The sequence below is a fragment of the Callithrix jacchus genome, chromosome 15 (assembly GCF_049354715.1).
Source record: "Callithrix jacchus isolate 240 chromosome 15, calJac240_pri, whole genome shotgun sequence".
Classification (NCBI taxonomy): Eukaryota; Metazoa; Chordata; class Mammalia; order Primates; family Cebidae; genus Callithrix; species Callithrix jacchus.
The window spans coordinates 43,313,987-43,329,561 of NC_133516.1; the positions used below are offsets into that span (position 1 = coordinate 43,313,987).

General features: G+C 49.3%; 1 protein-coding gene across 4 annotated transcripts in view; it reads left to right on the top strand.

Annotated features, from left to right (window-relative positions):
- The first annotated feature begins 6,812 nt into the window (after window positions 1-6,812).
- The window catches only part of PTPRG (protein tyrosine phosphatase receptor type G), a 766,801-nt gene continuing 758,038 nt past the window's right edge, over window positions 6,813-15,575 (top strand). For all 4 annotated transcript variants that reach the window (XM_002758499.6, XM_002758500.6, XM_008981938.6 and 1 more), the window contains exon 1: window positions 6,813-7,622. In XM_002758499.6, coding sequence (XP_002758545.3) covers window positions 7,538-7,622 — 85 coding nt within the window. In that variant the 5' untranslated portion in view covers window positions 6,813-7,537. The remainder of the gene's footprint in view (window positions 7,623-15,575) is intronic.

Sequence of the window (15,575 nt, forward strand, 5' to 3'; positions counted from 1 at the left end):
TGATCCACCCGCCTCGGCCTCCCAAAGTGCTGGGATTACAGGCTTGAGCCACCGCACCTGGCCCAACTAATTTTTTTTTTTTTTTTTAGAGACTGGGGTCTCACTATGTTGCCCAGGCTAGTCTTGAACTCCTGGGCTCAAGTGATCCCCCTGTCTTGGCCTCCCAAAATTCTGGAATTACAGGCATAAGCTACCACACCCAACCTTAATCTTACTTTTTAAATAGTGTACTAAAGCGCCACTACATGGCCAGGCATGGTGGTTCACGCCTGTAATCCCAGCACTTTGGGAGGCCGAGGTGAGTGGATGACTTGAGGCCAGGAGTTCGAGGCCCGGTGGCAAAACCCTATCTCTACTAAAAATGCAAAAAATTAGCTGGGTGTGGTGGTGCGTGCCTATAGTCCCAGCTACTCAGGAAGCTGAGGCAGGAGAATCACCTGAACCCAGGAGGCAGAGGTTGCATCGAACTGAGATCATGCCACTGCACTCCAGCCAGCCTGGGCAACCGAGCAAGACTCCATTTTAAAAAAAAAAAAAAGAGTACCACTACATGTTCATTTTCTTTCAGCCACTGAATATTGTGCTTTCTGTAATGACAAAAGTTATTATTAGGGGACTTAGAGATTTTTTATGATTATATATATTTTCAGAATAAATAGACTTTGCTAAGTCTTAAGTTCTTTTACTCTAAAATACACATTGCCCCCAAATTTAAAGTTAGGATGGGTTTTATTGTTGTTGTTTTACAAACATTGACTTGAGAAGTTGAAAGCCCAGTCACAAATGTGGTTTGTCTATACATGAAAACAAACTAAGGGTAAAAGGTAAATGGGTCTTGTATTTATTTCCTAGGGCTGATGTAACAAAGTACATACAATTTAATGACTTAAAACAACAGGCCTGTAATCCCAGCACTTTGGGAGGCCGAGGCGGGTGGATCACGAGGTCAAGAGATAGAGACCATCCTGGTCAATATGATGAAACCCCGTCTCTACTAAAAATATAAAAAAAAATTAGCTGGGCATGGTGGCGTGTGCCTGTAATCCCAGCTACTCGGGAGGCTGAGGCAGGAGAATTGCCTGAACCCAGGAGGCGGAGGTTGCAGTGAGCTGAGATCACGCCATTGCACTCCAGCCTGGGTAACAAGAGCGAAACTCCGTCTCAAAAAACAAAACAAAACAAAACAAAAAAAATAGGAATTCGACGTCTCACAATTCTGGATGCTAGGAGTCTAAAATCAAGATATCATCAGGGTTATGCTCCCTCTGAAACCTATATGGGAAGTCTTTGCCTCTTCCTAGCTTTTGGTGTTAGCTGGTAATATTTGCTGGTCCTTGGCTTGTAGATGCATCACTCCAATCACATGGCTGTCTTCTTCCTGTGTCTTCACATCATCTTCTGTGTGCTTGTCTGCGTCTGTGTCCAAATTTCTCTTTTCTATAAAGACACCAGTCATATTCAATTAGGACCCAAACTAAGGACTTCATTTTAACTAGGTTACCTCTGGAATGACCATATTTCCCAATAAGTGTCCTGAGCTTGTAAGGGTTAGTTATCTTCTTTCAACATAACTTCACAACAATTCAACCCATAACAGGAACTACTCACTTTTAACAGTAAGAAGATGAAGTAGATTGTTTGTAAAGAAGGTCACAAAATCCCTCCTACTTTTCTCTTCATGTCCTTTTGCTTCCTGACTTTTCTCTTTCTCTCATAAATAACTGAAGTCCGTTTCCACCTCCTCTTGAATCTGCCCTGGCCTTGTCTTGCTTTGACCAGTCAAATGAAATAGAAGTAATTTCATACAACTACTAAGTGTAGGTCTCCAGGTGCCTTGCAGTTTTCACTCTCACTCTCCTACCTGAGATCTTTTGTAAATAAGTCTTAAGACAGGCTGCTGTAGAGATTAATAGGTGAGGTCTGAGGTGCTCCAACCAACAGTCAGCACCAAGTCGTCAGGTATTTAAGTCATAGCATCTTAGACTATGCAGTGCCATTTGAGCCTCTGGATTCTGGTGCTGTGGCTGCATGAGTGGACTCACACAGAACCAGCAGAATAACCTCCCAGCTGAGCCCACCCCAAACTTCTGTCCTACTGTTTTAAACTACTAGGTTTAGAAGTGATTTGTTACACAACAGTAAATTATTGATACAAAAGAATGTCAGAAGCTTCAGTCTTCTGTTGCTTACAATCTCAATTGCCGCAACTAAATCACTTATTCTAATAGCCCTAGCTTCCTTCTTTATAAAATGTAGATATTTTACTTATCTGTTACCATTGGTTCCAGGTTTCAGGTTTTCATTTTTAATGACTAAAAATGCAAGGGACAGGAATAAGAGGAATTGATTAGCACAAATAACTGACAAGTCAAGGAGTTGGTTTGGCTTCACGTATGATTTGATTCAAGGACTCAAATGACGATATCAGGGGTTTGTTGGCCCCCATCTCTCTATTCTCTTTTCTTTTGTGTGTCAGCTTCAGCCTCAGGTGGGCTCACCCCAAGTGAGGGCCCTCCTTAAAGCTTGAGGTTTAAGTTCATCTGGCCTGGCAAACTTAAAATGAAGTTTGACTTTCATTGGATCTACTGGACATGTGTGCCCATCCCTAGACCAGTCAGGCCTGAGGGATGAGATGCTCCATTTGGTCAGGATTAGGGCACGTGTCCATCTGAGCCAGTGAAGTGGAGAGGCGAAAGTAGGGGTAGGGGAAGAAAAGGTCACCAAGACCATCTGGGGAGATTGGCACAAAGGAAAAGTGGGACACTATTACTAGAAGAAAAGAAATGGATGCTGAGCAGGTAGAAAAAGCAGATGTTCACTTCTGATTACACAGACTGGGTGAAGAGATAATAGTAATACCTTTTATTAAATGCTTATTAGGTCCCGAGCACTGCTCTGAATAGTTTATGTATATTAATTCCTTCTATTCATCTCTATTTTGGAAGAGGTACAGTTATTATAGTATTCCTAGTTTACAAATGAGGAAGCCAAGGCATAAAGTGGTTAAGTTGCCTATGGTAATGCATATATGAGTAGCATCAGAATCTAACTAGACTATCTTGAAAGCTACTGCCTTTAACCTCTAGCCTATATTCAAAACAGGTCACTGGCACTATGGTAGGTAGGATTCTAACATGGTCCTAAAGATCCCCAACCCTCGTCATATTATTCTTTCTTCTTGAAAGTGGGTAGGACCTGTGAACATGACAGGATAGGCACTCCCTTGACTAGGTTACATTATGTGGCAAAAGTGATGAAACAGGCACTCTCTAGACTCCCGTAGGAGGATTCTCCTGCTGACTTTGAAGAAGTAAGCTGCCATGTTGTGAGGGGCCACGTGGCTTAGACCACTAGTTGACAACAGCCCTTGGCCAACAGCCAGCAAGAAAATAGTAATCTCAGTCCTACAATCATAAGGATCTGAATACTGTCAATAACCTGAATGTGCTTGGTGGAGGAGCCCTAGCTCCTGATGAGAAAGGCTCCTGATGGCCCACTCCTTGATTCCAGCCTGATGTGACCTTTAAGCAGAGGACCCTGCTGTGCTGTGACCCAGCTTCTCATCTCCAAAAGTGACAGGAAATAAGTATGTATTATTTTATTTTGTAATTTATTTTTTTGAGATGGAGTTTTGCTCTTTGTTGCCCAGGCTAGAGTGCAGTGGCATGATCTTGGCTCACTACAACCTCCACCTCCTGGGTTCAAACGATTCTCCTGTCTCAGCCTCCCAAGTAACTGGGATTACAGGCACGCACCACCATGCCCGGCTAAGTTTTGTATTTTTAGGAGACAGGGTTTCACCATGTTGCCCAGGCTGGTCTCAAGCTCCTGACCTCAGGTGATCTGCCTGCCTCAGCCTCCCAAAGTGCTGGGATTACAGGTGTATACCACCACGCCTGGCCGTGTGTATTATTTTAAGCTGCTAAATTTGAGGGTTATTTGTTACTAATGTCAGCATCTTCTCTTTGTAGCCTTTTTATCTTCCATCAGGGTAGTGAGGCGGTCCCTCCTTTGGCATTCTCAGGGCTTTTCACGCCAACTTGCTTACTGTATCATACAGCCCCTAATCCCCCCTATCACCTGGGTTAGAACTGTAATTGCCAAGTAGGAGCATGGCAGGGCTAGGTCATGATTGTGTGGCTAGCACTTGAAACAGTGTCTATTGTGTATGAATTGCTCTGTAATTGGTTGCAGAATAATATATGAAAAGGCATCTGTGAGGTATGTTTGCAAAATTTTATCTTTCATAGGAACTGGTGGGGCCTGGGTTGTGCTTCCAGGAATAGTCTGGGGCTAACCTTCAGCCTGGGGTCCTAGGACAGTCACCAGTCAATACCTAATTTGATGTTAAATTTCAACATGAGACCTGCTAGGATAGTGGTAATTCACTCTTCAAACCCAGGTCAGATTTTCCCCGACCTGAAGCTGTTTCTTTACATTCCACATTTTGGTACCTTCTCAAACCATTAATCTGTTGCCTTTTCACAGCTGTGAAAGCAAACCAGACTGGGTTCAGAATCTCAGCTCTGCTGCCCACTAGCTGAGGATCCATCATTGTACTCTTGTGAGCATGTTTCCTTGTCTTTTAAATGGAGTAAATAATTCTCACAGCTGGCAGTATTGTAAAGGCTCCATGAGAGAGCAGAGCATGGATTTAGGAAGGTATGCTCCCATAATGACTGACAGCTTGCCCTTTTTGTTCCCAGTGTGTCCCTCAAACAGTAGGTGCTCAATACATTTGCTGAATGAGCAAACGGTTTGTAGCACGAATTCAGCACAGTGCCTGGTAGACAGATTCCACAAAGGACAGCTTTTACTGTCCATTTCACAGAGGAGGAAACTCACCTGAGGATATTGACATAAGCGTTCCATGAGTTTTTCTCATTTTATCACGCGACATTAAGATGGTAGTCAGGCATGCTGAATTCTAACCTGTCTCCCCCTGAGGAGCGAATATCCCTCAATAAAAAAACACTTCCAAGAAAAATGGCCCTCGCAATCTTTTATAAAGAAGTCGGGAGTCCAACAAAACCAGGAAGGACCAAATTCCAAAGCAAACAAACTCTCCTCATTCCCCACCGTGGGGGAGGGTGTTAAACCCCGTTCTGCTAAAGATAGACCTTGGGCCCTTCCCAGGAACTTCCTGGCTTTTATTAGTTTGTAATCCCAAACGTAACTTTTCAAAGGTTTTTCTTTTGGAGGTGTGGGTGTGAAACTGCTTCCCTAATCACATCTTGCGGGAGGATCTCCGACCATCTGTATATTATTTGAAAACCTAGCATCCAGTTGTGATGTTTGGGTGGGTGGAGGACCCTGCCGTGTTGGGAAGAAACAGCAGGGACACGTTTAAAACACGTCAAGAGCCGGGCACGGTGGCCCATGCCTGTAATCCCAGCATTTTGGGAGGTCAAGGCGGGCGGATTACAAGGTCAGGAGTTCGAGACCAGCCTGGCCAATATGGAGAAACCTCCGTCTCTACTTATTTAAAAAAAAAAAAAAAAAAATCAGCGGGCGTGGTGGCGGGCTCCTGTAATCCCAGCTACTGGGGAGACTGAGGCAGGAGAATCGCCTGAACCCGGGAGGCAGAGGTTGCAGTGAGCCGAGATCGCGCCACTGCACTCCAGCCTGGGCGATAGAGCAAGACTCCGACTCAAAAACAAAAAACACGTCAATATCGCTTTTAAATACACGCAGAAAAATTAGGCAAAACATTTCAAACGGCTAATTACCTTGGCTCAGTTACACATTTAATCAAAAGCCCACCTCCCCCACTTTTAGCTCCAGCGTAAGAAAGGAAAATAGAGCGCTTAGAAGTCTAAGCGATAACGATCTTCTTACCGAGAGCCAAGGGACAAAACTCATTACAGATAAGCCCAATCCTCCCATTTCCCTCGGACGCCTCTCCCCGACTGGTAAAGAAGCAGCCGCTCCCCGGGTAGCTGCCAGGAAATCAGTCCTGCCCCGCGGCGCTGCTTTCACCCTGCAGGGGGTAAGAGGCGCACTTCCTGAGTCCTCCCCGCCGCCGAGCCGGGGTGCGGGAACCTTCTCCAGAGAAGCTGCGAGTTGGGGAAACTCCGACGCCGATCCATCGTGGCGGCGGGAAAGGAGATGTGGGGCTCGGAAGGGCTGGATTTCGCAAGCCTAGGATCAATATTTCTCCCCTTCCCCCCTTTCCCCAGCTGTGGACTGGGCCAATGAAAGCCCGAAAAGAAAAAAAAAAATTAAATCTCAACGTAGCAGGAGTGCAAAGGCCGCTCGGCTTTGTTTCCTGGCGGGGGAATGCGCGGGGTTGGGGGCGCGAACAGGGGCCGCGGACGGTGAGCGCCACCGCAGCACTGCCAGGGCGGTGAAGCCGAACAGCCAACCCCATCGCTTTAAAAAGGCAGCTGGCCGCCCTCCCGCTTTCCCCGCGCCCGGGCCAGGGGCCCCTCAAGTCCGGGATCCGCGAGCTACGCGGACGGGGGATTTCGCCAAATCGAGCACCGTGCAGTGTCTTTAAGAGCTCGAATAACGGGAATCCGGCAAAAGATACGCCGGCCCCAGAAGACAGCCTCCCTTCTCTCTCCGAGCACAGGCTACAGTCGCCCCCAGCCCCCAAACTGTCCCAGTAGAGCCCCTGGTTCCACGCGTAGAGAGCGGAGCGGAGGAACCGGTGGAAGGCGGGAGCCGAGTGCGGCTGCTTTAAGACCGCGGAGCGCGCGCGCCCGCCGCCAGCTGGCCCGGGCTGCGCGCCCCCGCCGCCACCGCGCGCCCCCTACTTGCTCGCTCGTTCGCTCGCCGGCTTTAAAGTCTCTGCCAGGATCCATGCTCACATGTTACTTCCTGTATGGAGGCATGGCCAGTTTCCAGCCCCGCGCTCCTCGTTCCTCCCCAGCCTGCGCCGGAGCCACAACTTTCAGGAGCATGGACTGAAGGCGCCCTCGCCCCAGCGCCCCTCTGAGATCCTTTGTGTTTTCCTCCGTTTCCTCCGGCCGTTTCTATTTTGGGGGGCTCTCCGCTCCCCCCGCCTCTCCCCTCCCCTTCCCCTCTCGCAAACATGCCTCCTTCCTTCCCGGGGCCCTGGAAAGAGCTGCCTGCCTGAAGCCCGGAGACGCCGCGCCGCGCCGCGCTCAGCCCCGCCGCCGCCCGCCGGCTCTCGGGCTGTGCTGTGCTGCCGACTCAAGTTGGGGATCCTCGGCTGCTCACCGCCGCCGCCGCCCGCGGTCCCTGCCTGCCCCGGGCCCGGGGCATCGCCGCCGGCCGCCGACTCCGCGCCCTGCCCGCTCGGCTCGCTCCTTTTTGAACGGAAAGCGGCCCTTCTCCGCCGAGAGGATCGTCCCCAGCGTGGCTCAGCGTTCCCGGTCACTTTTTGAGATTTTCCGGGGGGCGCTCGGCGGCTTCCCGGATTCCAAGGGGACTCGGGCCGCCTAGCGCGGGGCGCCGGTGGAGCTGGCGAGTCGGGGAAGCGCCCCGGCTTAGCGGAGGCTCTCACGGAGGCAAGAACTTATTCAACAAGTTTACCCCCCTGGTTTCCTCTTTTCGATGTGCGTTTTCGGACATGCGGAGGTTACTGGAACCGTGTTGGTGGATTTTGTTCCTGAAAATCACCAGTTCCGTGCTCCATTATGTCGTGTGCTTCCCCGGTGAGTGCCGGCCGCCGAGGGGACGCGGCCCCGGCCGGCGCGCTTTGGGGATGCGGAGTTGTCGACTGGGCGCGGAGCTCCGGCGCCCGTCCAGGAGACCCTGGAGAGGGTGGAGGGGGGCCCGGTGCATGGGGAGGAGGGGAGGATGTGCTCCGCGGGCTTGGGCGATGTTTGGGGAGGCTGGTGGTCGAGGAAGGTGGAGGCAGGGGCCGGCCAGGGAGGGACTGAAGGACGCGGGGGTCTGCTTCCGCTTCGGTTTGGGGGGCCTGGGGAACTGGAATCGGGAGAAAGGGGGACTTGCTTTGCTGATTCGCCGCCGATCGGGAGGACTCGAGTTGTGGGGCGGTTAGCGAGACTGAGGCCATGGAAAGGATGCTTCTGTGGGTTTGGGGGGCCCAGGTGACCCCCCTCGCTCCGGCGGGTATTGAAGGAGCTTGAGGGGGGTGGGTGCTGTTCTGCAGCCCTTTGGGAGGGTTAGGTTTCTGGGAATGGAAGTCGGAGGCTGCCTGCGGAGGACTGAGGATGTGGGGAGCAGCCTGCGTTCTGAGGCCGGGGTGCCTTCCCTCTCTATTGGGGCGATTGGGGCTGGGGCGCGGGCAGCCCTTCTGTGCCGGCTTGAGGCATCCTCTTTGGGCACAGTGAGAGGGCAGGACGCAGGCGGTTTGGGAGAGATCCCGTGTCATCCCCAGCCCCGGCCCTTGGTCCCTTCCCTCCGCTGCTCTGCTCGAATGGATTGCCCGGGTCCGGGCGCTGGCGCGCGGGGGGCGGCCGGGTCGGCGGCCGGGTCGCTGTTCGCGCCGGGGCGGATTTTTTCCTGTCTCGCGCTCCCTGCCTACCTTCATCTTTGCCCTTTTGCAGGCTGTTCGCGACTGGCAGACCCAGATCCTCTCCTTTCTGGCCAGGTTAAGACGGAAACAATATTGGCCATTGAAAACTAGAATAAATCACCGCCGTACGGCTCGGCGACCCTCCACTTCCAGCCCTCAGCTGGCAGGCGCCCCTCCTCTCTCCCCTGGGGAGGGCAGAGGCCAGCTGCCTCCCTCTCCTCTCTTGCAGGTCCCCCGGGCTGCAGCCCGGAGCTCCCTCGTAGCTGTCCTGTTCCCTCCCTGGGGGTGGAGGCCAAGTCCTGCTTTAGCCCGGGGAAGGGCTGGAAGAAAGGGGGCGATTCGCTTTTCATCCCTTGCTCCCCTAAGGACAGAGAATTCCCGGTTTTTCTGCCCTCTCATCCACCAGCTCCTGGATACCCGGAGGTGGAGGTTATCTGAATCAAGAAAAAGAGGAAAGTGCCCCGAGGTGTTCTCTCTGTCTGGTTACAGCCGCCAGTCTCTGGGCGACTGGAGCTCCCTTTTTTGGTGCAGCGGGTCCCCCAGTCCCATCCTGCGCCCCGGATCAGGGTGCGGGCACCCTCGCCGCCCTCGGGGATCCCTCTTGGGGGACTGGCAGCGAATGCCCCCTTTGCACATTCGGGGATGCCCTCGAGGGGCAGAAAGGCAAAGCACCGTCTTGTTTTCTGCACCCCCTTTTTTCTCTCCGCATCCTCCTGCCCGCGGAGCGGCACGGAGCTCCTGCCACAGCCCAGAAGCCCAGCTCAGAGGCCGAGTGAGGACGTGAGTCCACACTCACCCTGGGGCCTGGGGTTTGCCCACTGGATCCTGCCTCTACGGTTGTGTGGGCCATGAGGACATCTCCCCTTAGAAACAGCTGCCTTCATGCCTTCATTCAGTTAAAGACCACTGCTCAGTATTTGGGTTAATCATTTCCCCCTTCTAGTCTCCTCTGCTATGCCACGGACTTGCCAGCTGAGCAGGCTCAGGTGCACATAGGGGTCGAGCTTTGTGAGGGCCATGCTTTGATGGGTGCAGTGGGAGGCCGTGGAGGGCAACCTTTTAAATTAGAGTAATTTCCAGTTCCGCTTATGTCCTTTTTGTACTCGGGGATGCAGTCAGTGGGCTGACCGTGATTTTCTTTTCCCTGGTGTTTGAGGAAGCTTGAGATCCAAAATTGGACTTGCCAGGGAGCCTGCCTTCGTGGGGCTTGGACCATTTTCGTCTTCTCATTTTCTTTTCGCGCCCACGCTGCGAGGTAAATAGCCCCTTTCTTGGTCTGGGAGCCGAGGGATGTCGGAAAGGGAAAGGGCAGTGGTGGGAGGCTCAGGGAAGAAGGCGGTTTGGTTTGGAAAACTGCAGCCGGAGAGGGTGCAGCAGCCTTTGGAGCAAGGCAAAGTTAAAATATCAGAGCTCTGGGAGACGCTTGCTTTCCGTTTTCCGAGGTTGCCGCGACGTCGCTGGACCTCAGGGGGCGCCCCCGAGCCACTGGTGGGGCTCGTGCCACCTCCACACTGGTCGGTTTCGGCCACCTCCAAGCCGCGGGAATGGGGCGCGCGTGCCCGGGTTCCGAGATTGGGGGCTGCAGACGCGCCTTGGCGCGAGGAGGCGGCCTAGGCCTGAGGATGCTGCTCCTGGCCTTCTCGAAACCCGGTAGGGGCTGGAGTTCGCCTTGGGACCCCCACTTCTTGCCTGCCATAACCTCAGAAGCGCTTATTTGTTTGACAAGAGGGACAAAAATGCTTCTGTTTTGGAGTAGGGTCCTCTGTGAGGTCTTAGCCAAAATCCCTTGTTACTTCTTAGTATTTTTGTTTCCTCTCAGAATCGCGTAACTCTTCAGTTGCATTGAGTTCTCAGCTCCTGTTCAGGACACGGGGTAGCTGTAGTTGGGGCAGGGCATTGGAATCACAGCCCTGGCATGGCTTTTTCCCAGTGGATCAGAAACAGTGGCTTTTAGTCTTTGAACAACAGTGTGGCAGGTTTGGGTCCATTCAGGGTTAATAATGCCTCGAGTGTTGCTTACAAGTGCAAAGCCAAGAATGTTATCCAACATGATACTAGGCATATTGGGTTCTTATAAATGTTTAAAAAGTACTACAGAAACATTTACAAAAATAGCAAAATATAATGGATCCCCCACCCAACTTCAAAACTCGCAACTGAATCTTCCCTTCATCTCTTCCTCCCCAACACCTTATTCTTGTAAAGCAAATCCTACACATAGTTCATTCAAACTCTAATATATATATATCCAATCACTGGGAATTTAATTGCCTCTGACCCAATATAAATTATGTTACTTGAGAGGGTTAATCTTTTATCTGTTTTACATTCTTAAGCTATTCAGCAGATTTTTTAAAAAACTTGATTTTTGTCTTCCCGCCCTCAGAGTGAAACTCTGGTTTTGTTATGTTTTGTATTGTAATTACATTACATCTAGGATGATGCCACTGGAAACACTTGAGATGGATAAGCTCAGCTGTGTGCCTTGGATGTGTCAGAATTGGAGGCTCCATGATTGATGTCGGGAGAATCATGAATCTCCCTCTAAGCGGTCTTTGCTTTTATTTGCATGTTCGGGCTTTAGTCCTGGTGGGCATCCCTTACGGCCTTTTTTGGAAAACGCAAAAGTAATATTTGGAAGTCAGCAATCTTTCTCTTTACAGGGTGTGAGATCGTGCAGGTTTTTTTCCCCCCTCTCATGCATCATGTTTGAAAATCAAGAATCTTTATCCAGTCTCTAAACTGGGTCCCTTTGACACAGTTATGGAATAAAAATCTTTGATGTTTCCTTCTAACACAGTGTTCACGTTTGAGGGTTGATGGACTTAGAACACTCATAAAGATAGGCATAAACAGGGCCTTTTGGAAATAGAGGAAGTTGTTGGCGTTACTGGAAGAAGAGAGGTCATAGGGAAGGTTGGCTTCTGTGGGAAAAGTGAGTCTTCCATAGTAAAGCTGTGAGCTTCTCCCCTTAATTATGGACCTGTTTTCACTGAATAAAAGATTATGTTGTTGTTTACATGAAGCAATCCAGGGAATGCTGATGATTTAATGCAGCAAAGCAAACAAGCCCATTCAGATTTGCCTTTCTATTCTAAGACACTCCCAGTTAACAGAGTAGAATCAGTTGTATACTTGAATGCCGATTGCAAGTCACTTTCTTTGCATTCACTATAGATCATTGAAAATGCCCTAGAGTAATTCAGGAGCCTCTCCTACCCCCTTGCCTCCCTACCTTTTTCTGGAGACTTCTTTTCTTTTTTTGAGATGAGTCTCCTGCCTCAGAGCCTCCTGAGTAGCTGGGTATACAGACACGTGCCACCATGCCTGGCTAATTTTTGTAGAGATGGGGTTTCACCATGTTGGCCAGGCTGGTCTTAAACTCATGACCTCAGATGATCTACCTCTCTCAGCCTCCCAAAGTGCTAGGATTACAGGCATGAGCCACTGTGTCCAGTCCCTGGAAACTTTTTTTTTTTTTTTGAGACAGAGTCTCACTCTGTCACCAGGCGCCAAGCTGGAGTGCAGTGGCACAATCTTGGCTCACTGCAACCTCTGCCTCCCAGGTTCAGGCAATTCTCCTGCCTCAGCCTCCTGAGTAGCTGGGACTACAGGGGCACGCCACCATGCCCAGCTAATTTTTTTTGTATTTTTAGTAGAGACGGGGTTTCACCGTGTTGGCCACGATGGTCTTGATCTCTTGACCTCGTGATGCCGCCCTCCCAAAGTGCTGGGATTACAGGCTTGAGCCACCGCTCCCGGCCCCTGGAAACTTCTTATCCAAAGAGACAGTCTGTGTACTTAAATTAGCCTTACGTGGGTGAAGAAGGCAAATTAAGCATTGCTACTGGGCTGTTGCTTTAGCGCTTCGCTTTTTACAGGGAGACGCTGTTTGTTCTTTTAAAATCTGGATTTCCATTCAACATGTAGGACAGTGAAATGCTATTTCTAGGCAGGATGAAGGTGACAGTGTGTGTACATTGTTAATTAAGAGATTTAAACATTTGTAATTAACACTGTCATCCTCGGTTCCATTTCATGTGGTCACATTCCATAACCTAGAGCTTAGGGGAAAAATTTAGGGCATCTGAAGTTCCCACTTGATGCCCTGAAATAAGGCCTTGGTTTGCTTTGGTTTGAAATTGACCTCTGTTAGATACTGGATGGTGGTCATTGAAACTGTTTTTGACTGTATCCTGTTTAGAGAATAAAAGGGCTCTGTCCAATAATGTGATGGAAGCCGAGGAGTACCCTGCTCCCCACCTTTAATTCTCCACCTGAGCTTGATCTAGGTAAAGTAGCCACTGATGAGGCAGAGGGAGTGGCTTAGGAGGGGCTGAGAAGAGCCTGCTCCCAGCCAGCTGTGAGGGCTTCCTGTGGAATTTGCAATAGTCACTGAATTTGTCCCAGAATGAGGTTGCCTGTACAAATGATTAAAAGATAAGGCTGGGCGCTGTGGCTCCTGTAATTCCAGTGCTTTGGGAGGCAGGAGGGTCGCTTGAGCCCAGGAGTTTGAGACCAGCCAGGGCAACATAGAGAGACCCTGCCTCTATAAAGAAAACAAAAATTAGCCGAGTGCACTCCTTAGTCCCCACTGCTTGGGTGGCTAAGATGGGAGGATTGTTTGAGCTCATAAGATTGAGGCTGCGGTGAGATTTGCTCATGCCACTGCACTCCAGCTTGGGTGACACAGTGAGGAGACCTTGTCTCAAAAAAAAGATTAATAAAAGATCAAATGTGGGCTGGGCATGGTGGCTCATGCCTGTCATCTCAGCACTTTAGGTAACCAAAGTGGGCAGATTGCTTAAGCCTAGGAGTTTGAGAGCAGCCATCGGCAACCTGGTGAGACCCCATCTCTACAAAAAATAAAAAAATTAGCTGCACACGGTGGTGCGCGCCTGCAGTTCCAGCTACTCCAGAAGCGGAGGACAGGAGTTTGGGGCAGTGAGCTGTGATGGGGCCACTGCACTCCAGCCTGGGTGTCAGAGTGAGACCCTGTTCTAAAAAAAAAAAAAATACCTCCATTTGCCAGTCTGAGAAATGGGAGCAACCCTGTTGCTTGGCAGTGAACTATATCCAGGACTACAGCAATGTTCTACGCACTTAAAAAGTCAACTGTACTTGTGTAAAAAGAGTTATTTGTTACAGACTTTGCTTTAATGTATTTCTGGTATGGTGTTTATGTGGAGTTGTAAGCATTAAAAATCAATAAAAAGGATAAGTATATTCTAGAAACCTGTATTTACTTTCCCTTGTTTCTCCCTACAATTTGCCTGTTGCAAATTTCCAAGAACACAGGATTGTTGATGTCTCTTTAAAAAATGTCTTAAGGGCTGGGCGCGGTGGCTACGCCTGTAATCCCAGCACTTTGGGAGGCCAAGGGGGGTGGATCACGAGGTCAAGAGATCGAGACCATCCTGGTCAACAGGTGAAACCCCATCTCTACTAAAAATACAAAAAATTAGCTGGACATGGTGGCGCGTGCCTGTAATCCCAGCTACTCAGGAGGCTGAGGCAGGAGAATTGCCTGAACCCAGGAGGCGGAGGTTGCGGTGAGCCGAGATCGCGCCATTGCACTCCAGCCTGGGTAAACAAGAGCGAAACTCCGTCTCAAAAAAAAAAAAAAAGTCTTAAGGTAATACAGGTAAATTTCACTTTCAGTAAAATCTGTGAAGATTGAGATGTATAACAAATAAATTCGTGGTTACTCAGTATGAAAAGGATCGTTAGGTAATAGCTGTGCAAGATTTCTTTAAGTAGTTAGAGGGCTTCTTGAGTGATTGTCCCCTCCTATGGGGATAGCTGTAATTGGAGGGACCATTTCACCTGGTATCATTTGTAGCAAGATATTTGGTGTTTTGACAGAAAAATATATTCTGTGTAAGATGGCTTATTGGGTCTGTGCACGCCCAAGGTTTTATGATTGCAGCTTTTAATACAACTATTAATTTTTTTTTTTTTTGGCTGGGCATGGTTGCTTATGTCCGTAATCCCATCACTTTGGGAAGCCGAGGCGGGTGGATTACAAGGTCAAGAGATCAAGACCATCCTGGCCAACAAGCTGAAACCCTGTCACTACTAAAAATACAAAAATTAGCTGGGCGTGGTGGTGGGCGCCTGTAGTCCTAGATACTCAGGACAACTTTAAAAAAAAAAAATTGTTTTTTTTTAAGTCCTTCTAGGGCTAGGAAGAGGAATGACAGCTGATGAGGTTTTATATGTGCCTGGTGTCTCTTTTGTAAGCCTCCCAAACTGGATTGGGTAGTGTTTCATTTGTACTTGGAGTGGGTGAGGCGGGAGGTAACTTACACATTGAATGAGAACTTTGATGTCTGTCAGCCAGTTGATGAGAATCGCCATACTGTTTTGTCAGCAGGTGGCAGGGGGAAATCCTTTAGGAGTCTGGAACTTGTTAGTACTTTTTATGTGTTTTCTAAACTAGGTGGCTATTGAGAGTTATACAGAATATAGCAAAGTAGGGAAGAATGTGGCCTCTGGAGCCAGCCTACCTTTGCCATTGATAGCTGTGCTACCTTAGAAAACTTACTTACTCTCTCTGTGCCTCATTATTATTTTTTTCCTCTGTGAAATGGGGTGGTGATAGAAGAAGCCTAAGGTCTTCGTGAGGCTTGAATGAGAATGCATATAAGGACTTAGTACTGTGCATGGTAAGTAGTACGTGCTCAATAACCGTTTGTTTTAATCAAAAATTTTTTATGTTTATAGAGACAGGGTCTCTCCCTGTGTTGCCCAGGCTGGTCTTAAACTCCTTACCTCAGGTGATCCTCCTACCTCAGCTTCCCAAAGTGCTCGGACTACAGGCCTGAGCCATTGCTCGTGGCCCCTGTTTTTATTTATTTATTTTCTTTTTCTTTCTTTTTTTTTTTTTTTTTTGAGATAGCATCTCACTCTGTCACCAGACTATGGTGCAGTGGCTCAATCTTGACTCGCTGGAGCCTCTGCCTCCCGGGTTCAAACAATTCTCCTGCCTCAGCCTCCCAAGTAGTCAGGACTACAGGTATGCGCCACCATGCCCACCTAATTTTTATATTTTTAGGAGAGTCGGGGTTTCACCAAGTTGGCTAGGGATGGTCTCGATCTCTTGACTTTGTGATCCACCCACCTC